Consider the following 22,902-nt stretch of genomic DNA (forward strand, 5'->3'; position numbering starts at 1 on the left):
TTTTTTTTAAGCTTATGAAAATGAATCAACACAAAGAAGAAAATTAAAAAATAAATAAATAAACTAATCACAGAATAAACAAGTTTAAAACTTTCTAAGTTCTTTAAGAAATGAAAAAAATATGAATTATAAAATAAAAAAGTTATAAACTAGTTTAAAACTTTCAAAGTTCTATAAGAAATTTAAAAAAATATGAATTGTAAAAAAAAGTTTTGTTTTACATATAGTGAAAAATCTCTGGAGCAACCATTCTCTATTCCACAAAAAATAAAATGGTCGTTAATGGAGGTTGGTCGTTCTTGAGGGGTTACCTCCATTGACATCAAAATGTTATCGGAGGTACAAGATTTTTCGCAAGCGATTTTAATTTTACCAAAAGTCATTTTCTTGATGCGGAAATGCCCGTGTTGGCGTCATAAAAAATGGATCGATGAGCTAAATTTATCGTTAATAAAAAATAACCACATCTGATATAACTGTGTAAAAACAAATTATGTGTATGATAGAACTATTTTAAAAAAATAAACAATTATGTTTTCTCTAAATTTGCATTAAATTTTATATTATAAAAATTTGTTTACTTCAATAAAAAATGAGAAGATAGTTGTTTGTTTAAGATACTTAGTTTTTATAAACTAACTTTTTTTCCCCCTAATTTATCTCTAAAAATAAATCATTGATAGCATCGTCTTTAGTGTATTGAGGTTGTCAATTTGAATTGGTTGATTGCAACATGAACAATTTGATTGCAACATGAGGTTGTCAATTTCTTTCAGAGACTGTTAAAAAGAGCCCTCTATATAAGAGCCACTCACAGATATTTTGAACACACATGACTCTACATATTTATTTTATTAATATATTTTGTTTCGATATTTATTTATTTTTGTGTTTCCTTATTTGAGCTTTCCGTATTTGGTGTGGAGGTTTGCTAGGAGAGGTTTTGATAGTCTCTCCTACAAGTTTTCTTCAACACTAAGTCGACGCAAAAAATTCCATCCTGGAAGTTTCACTGATTACGTTTTATAGATTTAGCATCTTCGAATAAACAAAATTTATTATAGCATGCTTTGCTTTGTTCAATTAGACAGCTCCAGAGATAAGACAATATACAGAATAAGAGCATTAAGGCGTCAAACGCTTTTCTCGTTCAACTATTATAATCACATTTTTCAGATTTACGGTTACAACCCTTTTTCGAGTCGGAAATCCATGTTTAAGTTTCCCTCAATTTTTTTCTGAGGTTTTGTTTTATACTTATGAGAATACAACATTTTATTTAGAAAAATTTTGGATATTGTTATAATAACTATACTAGTAATTTGTATGGTAAAAGTATAAAGCTAAGCACAGGGCGTAGTAGTGGTAAAAATTCATGTTTTTCAGGTTACTGCAGATTTTATTACGTCTAGTTTTTTATTGTACTGTTTACATTTATAAATCCATTTAACATAAGCTTAAAGCTAAAACAATGAAAACATCGCAACCCTTGCTTTAGTTATCTTAATTTTCTTACATTGGTTTTGGATCACACGATCTTCTAGAGTTTATGCATTACAGAAAAATCTTATGGATAAAATTGCAAGTAAATTTTATTACAATTTCAATGATAAAACTACCTAATCCTAAAATACCAAGCCAGTTCACGCGTCTCATAAACCAGACCTGCCAACCACAGAAATTCAAAAAGCATTTTACAGGGCGGATTTTTCAACAAAAAATAAGCTCTTTTCAAGCACTCAAAAATATTTTAAGCACTTTAAAAAAATATCATAATAAGGCAAGTTTTTGACAATTGGCAGTTTTATTTGTCTTTTTTTTAAAAAAAAAAAAACTTTTGACAATTGTCAAAAACCCAAAATTTCTTGTAAGGATAAAAATTACCTATTATAAATATGAAGTATTTTTAAATTAACATGCATGTAAAATCCATTAATTATGCTTTTGAATTATTTTAACATAAAACTCTTTTTATTTTGAAAATTGCTATCAAGAACCCAAATTTTGGAGTGTAAAATATTAAATAATTATAAATAAAATGTGTCAAATTGCAATTTATAAAATCTCTTAAATTGTTTAATTATTGGAAACAAAAATATAAAAACAATAATTTTACATATAAAAAACACTTAACATTCCTTATATATAAAATCAATTTTCATTTACTTCCATTTTTACACTTTTCCCCAAACAAAAAAATAGTTTTGAAGCCCCCTGTACTCTAAGTTCATTTTTCAGTTCTGTATGAACAAGACCGATATTCGAAATTGTTCTTTCGATTGATGTTCAGCTGTATAGACAAGAAAGTTGACCAACTAAACTATATATATACTTGATGATTGAGATTTTTTGGTTTGATTCCAGAGGGCAGAAAATGAAGCCTGAAATTGAGAATCTCCTGCAAAACGCAGCAGAGTTGCATATGAGAAGGCAAAAATCTTCTCACTGAATCTAGCTCAGTACACGCACAGGTGGACCAGCAAGTATTTTATCAAACATGCAAAACGAATGGCGTTTTCATACGCTACGGACCCACGGTACGCCGAAATAGATTGGTGTTGAATTAATTTTGAAAACGTTGAATAGAACGTCTTTTAGAATAATTCGTGGCGAAAATCAATATGGTAAAGAAAAAATCTCATTTTAGAAAAGGAATAATTAAACACTTTTTAAAATAAAACACCCAATGAAAATAGCACCTTTAAAAAACGCTACGTGCACCCCGATTTTACACTTTAGTAGACCACGACATATAACTAGAAATTATTGTATTAAAATAGATTGAGTGGCAGATTTAGCATTTTTGAAAAACTTTGAATATGCAATTTTTGGCAGGACAGTGTAGTTTCCTGCCAATTGGCAGGAAACTACACTGTCCTACTACTACATGCCAGTGCCTTTTCTCCGCAGTTCAGCTTCCGCTCTAAATAGTGGAAAAAGATTTCAGATTTGCCTCCCCAGTCAATTAACAGAATTGAGGCTAGATTCTTTGTTTCTTGAGTATTCTGAATTTTTTTTTAAAATGATTATCATACAGACTTGTCTAAATCTCAAAGCAGTAAGCCAGAGCCGTTTTTATGTTTATAGGGGCCCTGGGCCTGTCATTATCTGGGGGCCCTTTATGAGTAAATTTAGAGAAAAAAAAATTTTTTTTGAATGATTTTTAAAATTTTCTTTATTTTAGGAGTAAAAAACATATAAATTAATTATAAAAGCTTATATACATTATTTTTATCGAAAATTTAAGGTAACTATACTTTTCGCGCTTTTTGAGAGGCGAATCTTCTATCACATCATCAAAATCAATTTCCTATAAGACCATTTTGCTTTGCAGATCAAAATCTGTTAGACTTAGAAACATAAAATTATGAAGGTGTGTAGAAAATATGCAAGGAGTTATTAAAAATACAAGAAAATGCAGTTTGATAATTAGTTTTTTTTTAATAATCGCCATTGAAAGACTGACTCAATTTGGAGCCAATGTTTAACTACGTAGTCTTGAAATTTTGAAACCAATCCAGAAGAGAAGGAAACTCCTGGATCAATACCCAGAGGTATTGAATTGTTAAGAGAACTCGGAGGAGTTTATGACCCCGACAGATTTAACATGCACCAGTCACCATTTTATACTTGGGCCGGCTCAATTCGAACTCCCATTCTCACGAACACGAGTCCATAGTCCTACCATCAACCAAGCTATCGTGGCCAAATTATTAGTTTTTTTTATAACAATCATTGAGCAACCCACCAGATTTCGAGTTTACTACTACTAATGTTTAACTCCGGAGCCTTGTAATTTTGAACCCAATCCAGCAGACAAGAGAACTCCTAGATCAAGTAATGGAAGAAATTTTTGCCTTCGTGGAGGACGTTTTGATGGAACTAGCCCGCATTTGAGTTACATGTAGAGGAAAAGCACGAAATCCTCCCACGGCTAGTCTGATACCAAGGGAACTCTAATTCATGAAACTCTATCCCATGAGTCCAACTTTATTGAGTAATAACTCTGCGGCAGGTACCAATTTTCCAATTTTATTGATTGGTACCAATTTTATTATTTGCTTAAATTTAATTATCTTCTAAATGTAAATGGTAATTCAATCGTAATTTTTGTAGAAAAAAAAAGGAAATAAACCGTTTTTCCTCTTAACCTGCAATGAATGCAGAAGCAACCACGAGGGTTAGTGAGCAAAATGAAGAGGTAGTGGTGCCTTCCAGTTTTTTAAATAATTGTTAAATTATTGGTTATTAACATGCGTACTTAAAAAAATAAAAAAAACATTTTTCAGTATTAAGAAATAATTAAAAAGTGTCTTCAGCTGGAATAGAACCCACGATCTCACAGTTTTGTGTTAGATTTCATAATCATCAGCCCCAAATATACACACCTGCCTTGAGGATATTTTTAAATTTTTTTTTTATAATTTAATAAATTAAGTCATTTGGATACTTGACTTTCTTGAAAAATGCTTTCCAAATTACCATTTTTAACATTTATATCAAGTATCTTCAGATCATTTAGAAGTAAATCATAATTCGGCTTATCTTATTCATTTTCAGCTTATGTATATGCACTAAAAATAAAATCAAAACTAGACTAGATATAACACAAAGACTGCAAATTTAACTGTCGGATATAAAACCGCATTAAAGATTGAAAATGATAAAACGATGAAAAATCTACATTCCTCGAATTAAATATTTTAAAAATAGTCTGTTTGTAGGTTATAATATTCGTAATTACCTTACTAAACTTTAATCGTAATATCGGGGCTCCGCCGATGGAAGACATTTAATATATCAATGGAACACACTAAAGCTTTATATCAATTAGCAATTAGTTTTAGAATTACAATTAAAGAATAATTATTATAAGATTATTATAGAATGAATATAGAATTAATAATTATTATAGAGTGAAAGGTTTTAAAAGACAAATATTTGTTAATGTTTAATATTTAATCTAAGAAAAAACATAACCCATATTGAAATCCAACGAATAGCCCCTGATAAATTTCGTGACGAAAAAAAATTGAAGCCTAATTGATTTCCGGATTTTAGAAACACCTTCTAGTTTTAATGTTCAATCAAATTGGTTTCGATGTCTTTCATCCCACCTTTCTCACTAGTGATTCAGCATCTTTTGATATCACTTTTGTTTCGTTCTTACTTAATGTTAATTTGTTTGCGACAGTTATGTTTTTACTACTTTTTTGCGTATTAATTGTTTTTTGAATTGACAATTTCAATAATCTTTTAGGTATTTAAAATTGCAGCATATCACATGAAAGTATTAAGTATATATCATTTTTCCTATAAAATAAAATAAAAAAGAGTTCTGATTCTTAGGAACAGATATTAAATAGTCTCATGATCGAATGATGGAGCATAATTACCCTTTAAACAAATCAAAAAAATTTTTACCTTTTAAATTTGCTTATTTTTAAATAATTTATTAATACTCAAATTATTTAAAAGATGATATGACAACGAAGTTTTTTATTTTATTCAGTCATTTATTTATATTTTTCCATTTTTTTATTTATTTTTATTACAATAAATTAAATGCACACATTTAAAAGAAAAACAAAGCTGTCAAAATTTAATATATAGTTTCGATTTATAATTTTAAGAAATTCTATCGACTTTGATTAGGAAATTAAAAACCTTATTAATAAAAAAATTGAGAAGCCTTATTAACTTTAAACACATAATAACAACAAAAAGGAGTTAAAAATAGAAACAAACATGATCAATAAACACTAAAACCATAAGCTAACTAAATAAATTAATTTAGTGTACGAAATATAATATTACAAATTAAACATATTTCATATTTAGGGGAAACATGGAAAATTTGGTTTTACCGTAGTTTTAAACAATTTTTTTCTCATGTTTTTTAGCTGATGATCATTTGATTTCAATGCTCTATTAAACAAAATCATATGTTGTTTCTGTCTATTAGCAGTAAGTAAAATTAAAATAAAATTACATTTGTTGTATCCATTTTATCCAGAACAGACCAAATCAAGAGTTTTGGCAAACAGGCCAGTCAAAGAGCGAATTGAATACTGGCCCGCCATTTAAATAAATAGACAAAAAAATTTCAATGTATATATAAAAAACTGCGCAAACCTTTCACGTTTTCCCTAAAATCAAATTGATTTACCTAAATTGATTTAATAGACATATTTGCTTACCTCCAACGTTAAAGATTTATGTCTTCTTAATATCCTACGAAAATTTGATATAGAAATTCCTATTTCATTCTCTTACGATTGATTTGAGAAATAGCAAAATTGAATCAACTACAATAATTAAATAAATTAAACAATTAAGCCAGTTGAAACATTTAGGATAATTAATGGAAAAAAAAAAGCTTTTATAATAAATTAGAAAAAATATCTAAATTTTGTAAGAGAAAAAAATTTGAATTGAAGGAGTCCCAATTTAAAGACACTATGGAAATCTCAAGACAGGTTCTAACAAGACTCTCCCCCTATTTACAGCCCTAGAAATGTTTTCTTCTTAGAAATTTATGACCAGAAATCAAACAAAAGGGTGTTTCTGTGGATATCTGATATTTCCGAAGTTAGGAAAAAAGAGCTCCTAGGCAATATCAAGAAGCTAAAAACATTTTCTCACAGTGTAAAGTGAGGAGGCTACTTGACAACTCTGTGGGTGGTAGCTACGAAAGTGGGGATATTTTCATCGGTGGAAAAAGCGTTTTATTGCTCTTTTGGTTAGGAAAGTGAAGAATAACAATTATTTTATAATTGTAAACACTTCGATTAGATTTTGAAAAGCATCCGACTATGCAAAAAAGAAAAAACAATCTGAATAAAAACTTTAAAATAAGTGGGATCTGGGGGCCCTCTTGAGTTATAAATAATAAATGAGTTAAAAATAAATAAAAAAAAATTAAATTTTTAGACTTTTCAGGGGCCCCATCAGAACTCGGGGCCCATCCTTAAAAACGGCTCTGCAGTAAGCAAAATGTGCCTGAATCAACCTAATCATAGTAATTAGAAAACACGCCTGAAAAAAACACTTTGAACTGAGGTATAGAATTCGACGATCAACATAAACGGCGAAATACACCAGAGACCAGAAATTTTCGAGATTCTGTTCCGCATTTATAACATCCTTGGTATTGTATATATTTAATCACCCATAAAAGAAATAACTATCTAATGTCACTTGGAGCCAAAAATAATTTCGTGCCTTATGATTACTAGGAAAAAAAAGATGTTGAAAAAAGAACTTTTTTACATATCTTAAAAATAGTCAATTGACCGCTATTGAAGGTTTAGTGTTAAAACATGAATGCATTTGTGTGACTAGAGAAGATAATTATTAAATTGGAAACTCTTGTCATTTGTTAAATTTATTGATAAAGTAAATAACAAAATTAGAGAGTTAATAATAAGCAAAATTAAGAAAATGTGGGCTTACCCTGCTTGTTACACTCAATAAGGCAGGGCTCAAAAATTCCCCGCGGACAACGAATTTCTCGAATCCGACGTCCGCGCGGAAGGCCATTTTCCCGTTAATGTTCGTGATACATTTTCAATTTTAGTTACCTTACAAGAGTTTAGGACCTCACATCTAAAATGACCCTCTAATCTAGAAAACAGCAACATACTGCGTATGGTGGAATTGATGTTTTCTCTGTCTAGGAGTTCTGTAGCAGTTGAAGGATCTATTCAGCAATGATCTTACAAAACCCCTTTCAGATTTCTGTGCAGAAACCTCTGTAAATCTTTGGTTTGATTGTGGAACTGGCAAACGTCATATTTGATTTATTTAAAAAAACGTAGTACCCTCGGATAAATTGACATTCCAGATAACTTGACTTTAAAGTCAAGTTATCTGGAGTATTATCTATTAGTAACCTAGTATTTCTCTTATTACTGTATAATGTAATCCTAGTAACTACTAATTCATTGTGCAATTTATATAAATGTTTGTAATAAATAAGAGAAAATTATGTTTTAATTTATTTAGAAGCTACGGGTTAGTTTCAGAAGAGGACGGGTAAAATTTCTGAGTTATTTCGAGCCTATAAGAACTACAAAATTCTATTGAGACTATTATACAATTTTTTTAAATTAGTTATACGTTAGACTGTTATATTTCGTTGTAAAAAAAACTTTAATTCTTCCACATAGGTTTGTCCTTCCTCGATTGTGCAAACGATTTGCCTTCATTTCAGCGATAATAAATAACTATTTCAAAAATACATCCTATTTTTATGCTATTTTAAATAAAACATTATCTATTTTAAGAATTTTAACCAAAGAAACAGGGTATCTGTTACAATTTAGATTTTCTAATCCATGACTAATTCCAAGAATTTTTCATGACTCACCGAAGTTACTATTCGACAAATTTACAATACAAAAACACAACAATAAATTTAATAATTTTCCTTTATCTGCTCAAGCAGGCAGAATTAGTCTTTAACCACTTGCTGGTTACTCTCAAAGACCCGTGGCAGAATCGCGGGCAACATGCTGAAAAACAATTTAAAAAATTCGCAATTGAATGACTTGCTTCAGCTAGAATTTGAAATTGATAAACTAAAAAAAATTTGAAATCGCAGAAGTTTAAGATAAAAGTAAGTAGATAATTAACTCTAGAAATGATGTTCTTTCATTTTTTGAAAGAACGCCTTAATTTTTAATGAAACACCATAAGAACATTCTATATTTTAATAAAATGTGACCTGTGATTGGGGATTTTATTACTAATTCAGACATTCGGAACACTGTGAAATTGGGGAGGTAAATTCCATTTTTAAAATGAGATTTTTCAGCTACCTAAATCCATGACTTTTTTTTTAAATAGTTAAAATCATGACAAATTTTGTTCAATACCGAAATCTGACTTTTCAGGCGCGTAGATACCCAGAACATTTTACGTAGGAGAAATAGATCATGACAAATTCAGTTTTATCTTCATTGGTATATTAACAGTTTGAGAAAAGTGAGATTAACCATGGTTGCTTTTAGTAGCATAAAGGATGAAAATAGTTGCCGAAATAAGAACAAAAAATTTTCAATAATATGACTACAATTTTATTAAATGATTTGTCATATACCATGATCCATTCAGTCAAGTTGGTGGCAAATATGATAATTAATATATAAACATTAGTGTTCTAGCACTAAATTTTCCCAACAAAAAAATCAGTCGGTCTGCTTTTATAAAAAAAAAAATAAACCTTTTATTTAAAAAAAAAAGGTCTCTTTATCATCGAATATACACATACCACCAGTGACAGTGAAAAATATAATAAAAATTTTCTTATTATAAGGTAAGATCTGGAATACATATAAAAAAAATTTTATTAAAAGATTTCCCCAAAGAAGTACCAGCCAATTTTCGAAAACTCAGGTCGGATTTTTTTAAAAAACATTTTCAGATTGTTAAATCTGACATCATCCATGAAGCTAATCCGTATTCTACTTTTAATAATTTTATTGAACAATAGAATTAAGTTTATTAATGCTAAAATGTTGAATTAGAGTTATGCATGTGAGTTTTCTTAATTCTGTCATGCTAAATTAAGTCCGATCACCTTAAATCATTCCACTTTTTTTTCATTAGACTTAACATATTGCTTTAAATTCATGGAAATAATTTTTATGAAATAAAATGTATTTCAATATGAAATAAATTTATAATTTTCAAACCAACGTTTTTTATTAGTTCTCTGTGAAACATATAAAAGGTTTAAAATGATTTTTCAAATGTATGAACATATTCCTATGGCCAGAAAATTGATAAGGTTCCTTAATTAACTAATAAATTTATTTTTTCATCATTTATAGATATTCACTAGCAATATTTCTTTATCATTGTTATTCTCTATTATTATGATTTGATATTTTATTTTTTGATCCCAAATTAACAGTTTAAAACAATACGTGGTATTCTTTTATTATAAAATATTCCTGTAATAATAAAATTTTATGAAAAACATTGAAAACGGTATGAAACTTTATTTTGAAATTACTTAATAGCAAATGCGTTATATTTACTTTTATGATAAGCCTTACACAAAATTATTTCCAGCCAAACCTGTTATTAGGAATTAACATTACATAATGTTACTAAACAATCTGGTCAAAATCATGAACTAATTGTAATGCAACCAATCTCTTTCATATGCAGGATCCCCCTGTCCACACTATCCTTTTCTTTTTAGAACGTTTCACCTTCTCATCTCTCAAAAATTCTCTACCTTCGATCAGGGGTGATTGTGAGCCCAAGTCAAAATTCCGGAAAATTTCCAGAGTTTAAAATAAAAAAAGAAGTTTAAATTGAAAAAATATTTAAACAACGTTTTTTCCCCTTTTTCGCAATACTTCTTAGTTTACTTAAAATATATCAAAAATTTTACACATACCTATGATGACCTGGAGAAGTAATTAAAATTTACAAATATGTCATTTTTTGAGTTTATGAATATGACAACTATTTACTGATAAAAATGAATATTAATCATGAATATAAGCTTATAAAGTATCTCTCTGGCTCTCCCTTACAAGCAAATGAAATAAAATGTGTTCTTAAATTCCAACTTTGAAAATTTGATTTCCGAAAACTTCCGTGATCAATAATTTTTTGAAACGTCTGGACCTTCGCTCTCCGGATCACTGTTAGCGAAAAATCCGGATTTTTCCGGAGCACAATCAGCCCTGCTCGATGCATGATCTAATTTTAAGTCATAAAAGAACGACATTTTGTTTTAAAAATTTGTTCCTACCAACTATAGGGAAGCTGAAAAATTAAGTACCTTAAAGGGCCCTTATTTTAGCAGTTTTTAAGGACCGTGGGAACCTTGTTAGTATATTTGGAGAAAATTAAATGCCTTTAATTACTAGAATTCATTTCAATTAATTTTTTTAGTATTTGAAACCTCACGACTTACTGTAGATTCTACACTTTAACATGAAAAAGTCTTATATTAGCCCCAAGTGTTCTCTGCAGGGAAAAACCAGTTTTTCTATGTTATCTTATCAGACAAGGAAATAGTATATCCAAGAGAAACATTAGTTCAAATCTACCTTTTAGCTAAACCACCAGTCTGTTAATTTAAAGAAAATATTTTCATGCTATCACAAATAACCATACATACCTTTCATATTATTAAATTCAATATGATACATGTACATTGCATGTTATCTACTAAAAATAAAAAGATCAAACAAAATTTTGTAGACACTTTTTTATTAATTTTTTTTCTTTATATACATATAAAATTATTGGGGAGGAGCACGACCACGTCCAAATCCACCTTTCTGCAAAAGAAAAATATATCCCTAATTAGACAAGACATTCATTCACTATAGACCAGTGATTCTCAACCACTGTGCCGCGGCACTTTTGTGTGACGCCAAATATTAGAAATGATACAATAAAAATTATAATACTTTTTTTATTTCGAGTAAAGTTTAAATTAAAGAAAAGTGTATATTATGTATAATATTATGTATACATACATAATATTATATATATATATATATAATAATTTTTCCGGTCTTTAACCGCGAGAAAATCTTTGATTGTCTTGTCTCTGACAATCTTAAAGTAAGTTGAAATAAGGAGGAAGCGTTTAAATTGTCAATGGCAATTTTAAAAATTGTCGAAATAAGTAGAAAACTTAATGGCCATTAAAATTATTAAATAACAAAAGAAAGAAAGAAAACGGAAATAAAAGCTAATCATTAAAGTAAGCTATGCAATTAATAGTTACAAAAGCAAATTAACAAAGGATAACTAACAAAAAAATATGCTAACAATTAAAATTAGCAAAAAAAACTAGTTAACAAGAAATCATAAAAAAATAACAATGTAGAAAAACTAACAGCAAATAACTATAGAAAACAAGCTAACAATTAATAACTAGCAAAAAAATAAATAACTGTTCCCAACTAATAAAAAATTCATCGAAAGAAATAATTAATCCCTTAATAAACGTGCATTTGTAGTACATATTATTTTATTTCACATTCAAAATTATTATCACAAACTATTTAACACAGTGTATTATAGGTAAGTAAACTACTTTTAAACTAGTTTTTTTCATTGTGTGCCGTCAAATTTCGAAATCGTTAAAATTGTGCCGCCACAAAAAAAAAGGTTGAGAATCACTGCTATAGACATTAAAATTTTATATTATGTAATGCAATTGATATTCTACAATGTAATGAGCAATGAATTGAAAGCAAATAACAACCAAGAACTCTACAATATGTAACCTGTTATCTTTTAAATGTAACATCTGAAAAAACCTTTCAAGACCTATAAGATAAAAGAATTTTCTATCGCATAATAAAATCCAGAGAGCTACATGAAAAACCTATACTGGTTGGACTTATGCATAATGTAAGCAACGCTAAGTAAATGTATATTTACAGCAATTTTCATCTAAACATAGTTTCTTTTCCACTCACTTATTTTAGACAGTGTAGATGAGTTCACTGATTTGAAGCAATTTCAAATGCATCACACTATTTTATTCTAAATGTAAGCAAATAGTCTGAAAGCAGAAATTTTGCTTAAAAGGACGCCATTATACACATAATTTGGCACAAGTGAAGACACCTTCACTGTTTAAATAATGGAAAGATCAAAGTTTCAGAACTGAGCTTTAAAGTTTGTATAAAATGTAACATTTTTATGACTAATAATTGTAATCGACGTTAGAATAATTCAACATGAATCTCAATAACTGATTTTTTTCTACATACTTAAAATTACCAACATCGAATAAATAGAACTTTCCATGAAGCGTTCCTTGTGCTGGCAGCATCCTCTTAAGCAAATTATAGATTAAAAAATATATCAAATTGTCATCTTTTGAACACGCTATGTACTTAAATATTAATTTAAGACAGTAACATCACGGATCTTTAGTAAGATCAAAAGATATTTCTTTAGCATAATGAAATCCAGGGAGGTACATAACCTAACCTGGTTGGACTTATGCAAAATAAAATATAAAAACAGTTGCAACTTACAAATAACTTATCAGAAGCAAAATCTACAAATAACTTATCTGGAGCAAAAATGTAATACATCAAATGTCATTTTTAAAAGTAATTAATTAGCTATAGCCATGCTTAGTATGTTGACACATGCTAGATCAGTTATATGTAAAAATCTGAGAAAAGAAAATTTTTTTTCTCCCTAAATATATAAAACTGCTAACAATTTGAAACAAAAACAAAATAGTCACATCGGAATTTGTTTAAAACTGACAGCATCCTCTTGAGCAAACTATTGATAAAAAATAAAACATATCAAATTGTCATCTTTTGGAACAAAGCTACCTAAAAAATTAATTTAAGATAGTAAGTAAACAAAAGATATCTCTTTAGCATAGTGAAATCCAGGGAGGCATATAATCTAACCTGGTTGGACTTATGCAAAATAAAATATAAAAACGAACATAACAAACATAATATTAGAAAGGAGCAAAAATGCAATACATTAACTGTCATTTTTTAAAAAAGTAATTAATTACCTATACCATGCCTAGCATGCAAGATCAGTTATGTGTAAAAATGCCAATGTTAACTTTTAACACTAATATATATTTTCAAAATTTCCACAAAACTACACAAAAAGTAATTCTAAGATAATAGAAAGGACGAATGAAGCAACAAACTAGAAGAGAAAGTATCCTGAGAAATTCCATAATTCTAAGCTTAGAAATTATTAATTTCTATTAATGGTTATTCTGTCTCTCTTCATAATTAATACAAGTTTTACATGTTAAGGTAAGATCTTTAAATCTTCACTTAAACAACCTAACATTAATTATACATCAATTGAACCAATAAAAATATATTTAGATTAACAATCCAGATTTCAATTATTTGGAGCATGGCATGTTTATTAAACATTCTTCTAAAATTAAACTCAGTGGCGTGACAGTCTGTAGAGTACCAAGGCCTACTGTGCCCACCACAGTTTTCTTACCCTGGGAATCATATGTGCAAGAGTAGATGATCTGGCTGGGTGGGCAGCCGAACGCAGACCCCAGTGTTTAGTCGCCAAGTATGTTTGGCACTCATTTTATCGACCCACTGAAAGGATGAAAGCTCGGCACGAGGCTAGAGAGTGCGAAGCACCACCACTACACACTTTTCGCAACATGAAAAACACAAAGTTACAAATTTTTTGAACCATTTGTTTCAGTTATAAAACTTAAAAAACTGGAGAAGTAACTGAAATTCAGCTAAATCTTGTTTGATTTAATCACATGTCTTAAAATATATAATAATGGCTAAATAATTATAAAAATATTCTTAAAAAAAAAAAAAAAAAAAAACTTTGATTTGATTTTTTTTAAATTTTAATAACTGGACAAAATGTCTTAAAAGTTAGCTCCATAAATCAACTAATTATCAATTATTAAATTAATTCTTTATAAGCCAATTAATACAGGTTAAAATTATAAAAACTAATAAGTTCCAAACTTGTATTACTTCGATACAATTGGCTAAAAAAAATCTGATCTTTCATACATTTTGTTTTATAATCTAGGTTGAGCCAAAAAATATACTAAATACAAAGAACTAAGACTAACCAAACATTACTTCAAAAGGAATCAAATTTAGCCATGTTCCATTGGCGGACTTTTTCTTTTTCAAACACTTACTTAACTTCTCATAGGCAAGAGTTTATTGAATAAGAAAACACTAAACTATGTCTCTTTAGATCTACTTAAAAAATAGCCTAAACCATGCAACTCTATTCACTTATTACCTCAAGTTTATTAAAAACATAAAATAGCCATACACATAGAAATGAGATGCAATAAAAAACTAAGCAGATATTAGGAAGCGAAAATTTATAAAAAGAAAGAAAACTTAAACCTACAAATTCTAATTTGGGCTCGGTACCAAGTCCAACATCTCCTCGTTTATCAGGACCACCTGAAAAAGATTTACAAAAATGTAATGCACATTTTTCCTTTCTTTCTTTAACCCTTTCGCGACGCAAAGCGCGCTTACCGCTGAGGCCGGCAGTCTCTCTAGCGTGTGTCTCCCCAGGGCCGGAGGGTTTTTTGATGTTAAGCCTAATTCCATGAAATTGCCGAAATATCAGCGCGTTGTTTAATATTGTTCTGTAGAGTATTTAAGTGACATATGCTTTATATATATTTCTATGGATACTTTATTTACTTAAGTTATTTCTTGTTTAAATGTAATATAAATATTAATAAGTTTAAATATTTTGCATAATTTCCTCTATTTCCAGCTCAGTTAAAAATTTTCGAAGCTTCGACATTCTAACGGTAAAAAGAAAAAAAATTCAAGCCTACAAGATCTAATTATCCACTAAAAACTAATCCGAAAATCGAAAGTAGCGAGAGATAAAAAAAACTCCCTTACTCACTGTAAATAAATATCACGTGCTAATTTAAAGAGTCCTCATAAAACATCCCCCCCTCCTATCCTTCCCCTAAAAACCACGTGAATGTACTTTCATCTTGAGTAGAAGGTCAAATCTACATGTATCTGAAACCATATGGACATACAATGCCATATTTTGGAAGAAATTTCATTTTTTAAAACGTTCCGAAACGCTGGCACAAATAAGTGACGGTCGGGGGTGAACGAGAAAACTCTCTGACACGCGGGTGTGTCGGCCGGGAAGTGAGCGCGTTTCTTGCTGTCACATATATGTGACAGTCGGCTTGAAAGGGTTAAAAAAAAGATAACTTGAAGGGGAAAAAAAAATCCAATAGTGTTGCCAAATTTTTCAACAATAAATATGGCACCTTTTAAGCACTAAGAAATATTTTTAACCACTCTCAAAAAAAAAAAAGAAGCCATAATTAGGATCTGTGCAATAATAATTATCTTTTCTTCTTCTATCGTTTAAAATTAAGCTCCTAATTTATAATCATAGAATCAATAAAATTCAAAAACTCTTTCAAAAACCTTACATAACATGATAAAACAATTAGTTTCTGATAAGTATAGCAGAGAAAATTGTGAAAATCATGCATTTTTTGTAATTTAGAACAACAGGATGGCCACTCAAATCAGATTTTAAATTTCCCTGATTTTTCCAGATAAAAGTCTTAAAATTTCCAGGTTTTTGTTTCTTTTTTTGTACAAGAATGTGTACAAGAAAAATGTCCATAATATTTTATTCAATGTTATTTTTTTAAACATATCTTGAAAAAAATAATTTATTTTGACAATTTGGCAAGATTTTTTATTTATTTTTTAATGTTTTGGTACAAAATTTTGAATCAAAAATCATATTGACCAACAAAACAGTAAAATTAAATATATATAGCTGGTTCTTAAAAAAGCCTTTTTTTTAAAAATTAAAACATATTATAAAAGGTTAAAATGAAATAGAAAAAATTAGCATTAATGCAACAATTGTAACAATTTGTCGACAAACATTGCTGTTAGCGATTGTAAAAAAATGTGTGATTGGTTGGTTTGTTGAGAAAAAATAATTCACAGATTTCTTTGAATGGGAGCAGAAAAGCTTTCAGAAAAAGAGTGCAATATAAAATCTATTATTATTAAATTATGACCAACTAATTTTTGGAGAATTTTATAAAGTTAAAAATACAAAAACATTTTGCAAATAGAAAAAAAATTACCAAAGCATAGGAACAAACTTGAGAAATAAATGGACTCAGCCCAAGGACCTAATTTAAAAACAGAAGCTAATATCCTAATCCCTTTCTCCACCATACCAGAATCTTTCCTAAATTGTACAGTCCCATAGCAGTCAAAGGTTTCTACATTCGGCTAGCAAGCGTGGGAAAATTTTATATGACATTCTATTTTCACAGAGCTGTAATGGCTAAGTTGATGAAATATCAATTGTTTAGCGATACATTTCAGTTTAAAAACAGTGGGTATAATTGATGAAATAATTTAAAGTAAGAAAATTAGTAAATTTAAATTAGTGCAGTTAAAAAAAATTTCCAGCTTTTCTTTAAAATTCCCCGATTTTCCCAGTATAAAAAAATTCCCTGATAATTTCAGGTGAGTGGCCACCCTGAACAACCATTGATATGATAAAAAAAAATTAAGCCCTTCTTACGAAACCCAAATAGAAAAGCACCTTTAAGGGCTTTTAAAACAGGTAAATCAAAAATAAGCATCTTTAAGCACTAATTTAATTAAACTCAGTACCTGGAGCCCATCTGTAACCTTCTCTGTCACTAGCAGTTTTGGGAGCAGCATCTGGAGCTATAAATAAAAATGACAGGAATCAATAATTAAGCTTCCATTAACTTAAATGAGACTACATGTATTACATAAGAGAATATTATAAAAACTAACAAAAGAGTACAATAATATAATCACAACATTGTTATTATATGGGAGATCTCTTAGCAAATAAGTTTAACAAAGATATTCTTCTAGCAAAAATTATGGACTCATAAATAAATGGTACAAACCTACTAGCATCAAACGTCTTGTCAATAAAGGTGGTTTTATATGTTTTTTTTTTAGTTGGTATTTGATAACTCCAAACATTTCATACTTCGTCATCTTATAAATAAATTTCTTCAACTAGGTTGAAATGCTTTTAATTTAACTTGGTACAAACATTTTAACCTGGAATTTTTTTCTCCAGGTAATATCTTGGACAATGAAATTACATTGTAATTTAAAGTTTTGATTACTACACACAATAAAAGTATGCTGTGATACCAACTGCTTTGGATTCTACTCCACAAAATATTTTTAAAACACAGTCGTGAACTACAAACTAAAATTGGCAGATTTTTGGAAGTTGGCACCTCTGGGTATGTGATTTAAAACAATTATAATTATTATTTCAATTTAACAATTCTCTTAAAGAAATTAATTCATTTAATGCTAATTAAAATTTGTTAGATATTGCTGTGTTAAATTTTAATAAGCAAAATAATTTAGAACAAGATTTAGCACACGATACATAAAAGCATTCTTAAAATAACATTTTGATTGCTACATAATTTTTTTTAAATATTTATTCTAACAGCCAATGAAGTTTTTTTTTAAAAATAATATTTGTTAAATTTTTAAATGGAAATTTAGATAGCAATTTTCTTCAGTGGTTTTCATTTATATATTAAAGAATTAAGTTATTCTACACAGAAATATTTGTTACCCTGTAAAAAGTATATTTTCGTCAAATCAAAATGAAGAAAAAATTCATCTGCAAAATCAATTTTGATTTTATAAACCAGCTTTTTTTAGTTAATGATGACACCTTTTCTGGCAGTAAGTATTATTATTGGATTGAAAGGCAATAATTCTTAATAACAATTAAACTATAATCACATCCATAATTTTTTTTTAAAGATTTTACTTGCAGTACTTAAAAAAAAAAAAAAAAAAAAAAAAAGAAATCAGATTTATATTAAAGAAAACAAGTCAATTCAATTTGCTGGAGAAAATAAAACCCTGCTAAGCAGGCACTTTATGTAAATGAAGTATAATAATTGGATCGGTGTTTCACTTATGATTATATTAACAAATTCATAAAGATTCATTAGACGATGCTCCGAAAAGAAACCAGTTAAAAAGATTTTCAACTGATTTAATAATATAAAATGCACAGAAAGTTATTGAGGGCATGAGGATTGATCTCTTAAAATATTTAGTTGCTAAAATATTGCATTAGGTCATTTAGTAATTGCAAGCAAAAATAGCAATTTAACATACCTCTAGGTCGTTGTCTGGTTGTTTCTGACCTTACTTGCCTCTTCAAAGTTGCTGGTACAATTTCGGGAGGTAAATTGAGAACATTACGGAGATATTGGATACCCTCATTGGTTAAATACCAGTAATAGTGTCGCCATGCGAACTGTTCTTTTACAAGACCTTTTGATTTCAATGATTGTAAAGCCTTGATAACATGAAGATTCGGTACATTTTCTAAATCAGGATGTTTTGGGGCATTGAAGTCTTTTCTGGCTACTAAGACGCCTTCTTTGAAAAGGTACTCGTAGATTGCTATACGATGAGCTTTTGGCATCAACATTTTGTCTGTGAATTATATAAAAAAAAGTCAGTTGCATAAAATATACAATTAGAGCTACCTATATATTTCAAAGATCAATAAAAATTCTGCCCAATTATAACTGATGTCAGTAAAGCTTAACTAATTGTGTTGATAGGTGAATAATTTAACTATTGTGGAAATAAGTTTTAATAGCAGAACTGAAAAGCTTGATTGACATCTCACACTTTTGAGAGACTACTTCCCTGTATAAGAGCTGAATGATTTATAACAAAAGAATACTCTATACACCCTAAGTGAATAAAATTTTTACTCTTCCAGTCAGGGTTGGCAGGTTTTTGACATGTGACAGTTTAAACCATGGTTTAAACCGTCACGTCAAAAACCTATATTCAATGTGAAATTTAATTAATGCACAAAATTTATATATTTTTTATAAAGGATAGTGTTTCTAAATATGTTCTAGAAAAAATAAATTGAAAATTTTGAGGAAACACTTATATTTTGAATAGTAACCAAAATCTTGTACTTTTGAAAGCTCACATCTTTTGTAATATTATGTATTCATTTTCATGTGTTATTGAAAATCTGCAGTGATATTATTAAGAAATTTATTTATAACCAAATTTAGTGTATAGTATAGATTATACTAAAAATTAGACATTTTTAAAGATAAACATTAGCAGTTTTGTACATTAGACATCTTTTAAAGAAAAATCTTTTTAATATTCTTTTAAATCTTCTTAATAATCTTTTTAACATAAGACAATACGAATTTAAGTGCTTTCTGTTAAATACACAGAGTAGTTAGTGTCGATTTACAGTATATTCAGCCTATTCATTTACTATGCTGAAAATTTAGTTTATCCAAATACTTGTGAATTTCATTTTGCTGAATACTATATAGTTTTGTTGAATATCTAAATATTCAGCTGCTGAATAATTACTTCTTGCTTTCAAGATATGCATTATTTGTATTCTTAATACAAGTGGGGGAAAAAATTAAGAGGTAAAAATTGCTTTAAAATGATAAGTGTAATAATTATAAATAAATATAATAAACAATATGAATTATATTTATCATTATCCCCAAATATAACTACTTTTAAATTCAAATTAACATATTGGATAATAAAGATATTCGGTATAACATTAAATTTTTTTTTCATACACTTGTATCAAGTTTGTATTTATACAACATAACTTGTAAGTTCCTTATAAATATTAGTTATATGTTCCTTATATGTCAAAAATGCATAGTAATAAACTTTTAATTTTCTTAAGCATCAAAAAAAAATTTTTTTTTTCAAAATATAAATATTTAAAAAAAATTTTGTGCAAAATTTTTCTGCACATGCATTTGAATATAAATTTCTGAGATTTTAAATCTGTTACTTTACCTTAATTTTAATTAAAAAATATTTCAAAACCTGCTGATTACCTACAGCATAATTAAATTTCAATATAATGCATGGCAACTGTTGGTAGTTTTGAAGTTTATATATTTTCTTGGCAAACTTTAGTTTTTGACATTTTTGACGGGTTTTTGACGGTTTAAACCAGTATTATACCCTTGTCATGTCAAAAACCACTTTCTGACGTCAAAAACCCAACCCTGCTTCCAGTTACATTTTCAGTATTAAAACATAATTTTAGATATTGGAAAAGACTATGCCTTAAGGTAGTGTCCGTGGACCAAATGGTACCGGACGGCCCATTTCTTTGAAACTGAATTTAAATTCCTAGGTTTATACCCCAAATTAAAAATATCTGTGTTCCATTAAAATTTTACTTATTTAAAAAAAGGGGCCCCCGAAGGTAGTGACATAAATTTTTTAATGTTTGTAAAGTATCATTGTATCTGATTAACCCTAGATGAAACCGTCTCATTGCAAAGAAACAAGCTCAGGGTTCTCATTGATTTAACATTCTAATAAGTTAGAATATTAAATCATTCTATATAAATTTTTTGGGGGTAACTGTATTTTATTTAGGAAGCATGTCTAATTACTATTAATTTAAAGTTAATGTATCAAAATAATTTAAAATATAAGCACTCCCCCCAGCGGGCCACGGTAAAATTATCAAACATTGACAGGTCCCTGCCCTGATAAAAAGGTTAAGGAACACTGCCTTAAGGTACCTCTTTTGATTGAAGGGACACTTGCACAACAGGTTGCCTAACTAAAAGCCACATGCATATTCAGTCATATTGGTGGAAAATAATTTTAAACAAACATTTGATAAAATTAAATTACATAATTCAGAAAATAATTTCTATTTAGAATTCATTCAAAATTGAATCCTAATGATTACATATATTTTCTTTTCATTTTATAAATAATTCATTAAAAAAAGTATATAAATATTGAGGAGAACGTTAAGAAAAAGCTACACAATAATTTGAACAAAAAAGGTGTGTAAATATGCAGCACCTTAGTGACTGTAGTTTTCCCAAGCCTTGCAGATTGTGATTTTTAAAAATGATCACTCAAAAACAAAATGAACAAGCAGCACAAAAAATAAAAATTATTCAGGCAGCACAAAAAATAAAAATTATTCAGGAGTAAATAAATAACTTTTTAGTTAATTCATCTTATAAACATCGAATGAATAAATAGAAACCAAAAAGCCTAATCTCTCTAGGCTTTTGAGAGAATCAAGGCAGTGATAACAAGATTTAGTTATTTCAAGTAATGTTGTGGATGTTCGAACTTACGTTTGTTAGAGAAAATTAATGAGAAGGTGAGGAGCTCTACGCGTTTTTTGTTTGTTTCTACAACAACAGGCGACCTTACACTTATTGGCGATGGGAGTTCTTTCAATAGAAAAACTATACAATTAATCCAAAACTTGATGCACAATAATAAAATATATCCTGAGTATTATAATGTAATCATGAATACAATTTATAACATTCTCAGCTCTTAAACTAAATAAATATTAAGCAACAAAATGAAATAAGGGCATAGTACAAACTGTGAATGCAGGAGCTGGATCTTAGCTTATCGAAACTTTAAAATGGTACAAGAAAACTAATAGAGATAATGAATTTAATAAAAATAGTCAGCTCTGACAATCTCACGTTAAAATTTTTCTAGATTTTTGTCTAAGAAATGTTAAAATTATAATAACAGACTGGACATCAGAATTCGTTAGGCTTATCTTGGTGCTTTCCCATTAAAGCATTAACATGTTAAAGTACGCTATACAGCTTAAAAAAATTATAAAATACGTATATTTCTAAACTTCGTACAAAAGTTTAAATTAATTATAATATTACATACCTGAATTATTTATTACTCCGCTACAACACGACGAACACGCGGCTGCAAATTTTGGAACGAGACAACTATGGGCTACGTCACGGTCACAGTGAAATAATGCGATGGCATTTCGACAAGCACGTTTGGTGCCATGATTACAATGGCAATTTTTACTGTACTCAAAAAATTCGCATATGCGAATTCATTGATGCGGATGAGACCCTGATTTGGAAGTTCTGACCCGTTTTCAATGGAGGTGATTTTGTCGTAGTCATGAGAGCCTGACTAGACATGAGGGGTAAAAATAATTCTCCAATGACTCTCTTATGAGCGTATGAAAACAAAAAAACATATCCAGAATGGCCATTTTTTGCAGTTTAATATGTTTCATCAATTCTATTTTATCTTGCATCCCCGTATTCACATCTGCGAAATTTCGCATGCAGTGAGTTATTGCGAAAATTGCAGGGGCGAAATTCTCGCAGCATTTTCGCTCTTGCGCCTACATGTAGCTCTTAAAAAGAGGGAAGCACAGCGCAATTCTCAGTTTTTACGATTTATGGGTCTCCAAATACCATCGAAAGATAATAAGAACCCGAATGGAGAATTATATTTTCTAGTGAAA

General features: G+C 28.8%; 1 protein-coding gene across 2 annotated transcripts; it reads right to left on the minus strand.

The window, feature by feature from the left end:
* Positions 1-11,221: 11,221 nt before the first annotated feature.
* On the minus strand, positions 11,222-22,355 carry LOC107456407 (small ribosomal subunit protein eS10B). Of its 2 annotated transcripts, none has more exons than XR_015431272.1 (5): positions 22,299-22,355; positions 18,714-19,037; positions 17,190-17,246; positions 12,163-14,954; positions 11,222-11,354 (listed from the first exon to the last, which is right to left on the minus strand). XR_015431272.1 is itself a non-coding variant. In XM_016074263.4 (5 exons), the coding sequence occupies exons 2-5, from the start codon at positions 19,030-19,032 to the stop codon at positions 11,271-11,273; spliced, it is 471 nt and encodes a 156-aa protein (XP_015929749.1). In that variant the 5' UTR covers positions 19,033-19,037; positions 22,299-22,355; the 3' UTR covers positions 11,222-11,270. The 2 variants fall into 2 exon arrangements, 1 of the variants encoding a protein (XP_015929749.1); XM_016074263.4 differs by having other exon boundaries at positions 11,222-11,309; positions 14,899-14,954.
* Positions 22,356-22,902: the final 547 nt, after the last annotated feature.

Source organism: Parasteatoda tepidariorum, chromosome 2 (genome assembly GCF_982258835.1).
Source record: "Parasteatoda tepidariorum strain Cologne lab strain chromosome 2, Ptep-v5.0, whole genome shotgun sequence".
Classification (NCBI taxonomy): domain Eukaryota; kingdom Metazoa; phylum Arthropoda; class Arachnida; order Araneae; family Theridiidae; genus Parasteatoda; species Parasteatoda tepidariorum.

Bases quoted from the DNA above. Each gene is read 5' to 3' on its own strand.
- LOC107456407 (XM_016074263.4), bottom strand. From the start codon at position 19,032: ATGTTGATGCCAAAAGCTCATCGTATAGCAATCTACGAGTACCTTTTC. The intron at 17,247-18,713 runs GTATGTTAAATT...TTTTATTTATAG, and splicing joins AACCAGACAACGACCTAGAG to CTCCAGATGCTGCTCCCAAA. The intron at 14,955-17,189 runs GTACTGAGTTTA...AATCTTTTTCAG, and splicing joins AGGTTACAGATGGGCTCCAG to GTGGTCCTGATAAACGAGGA.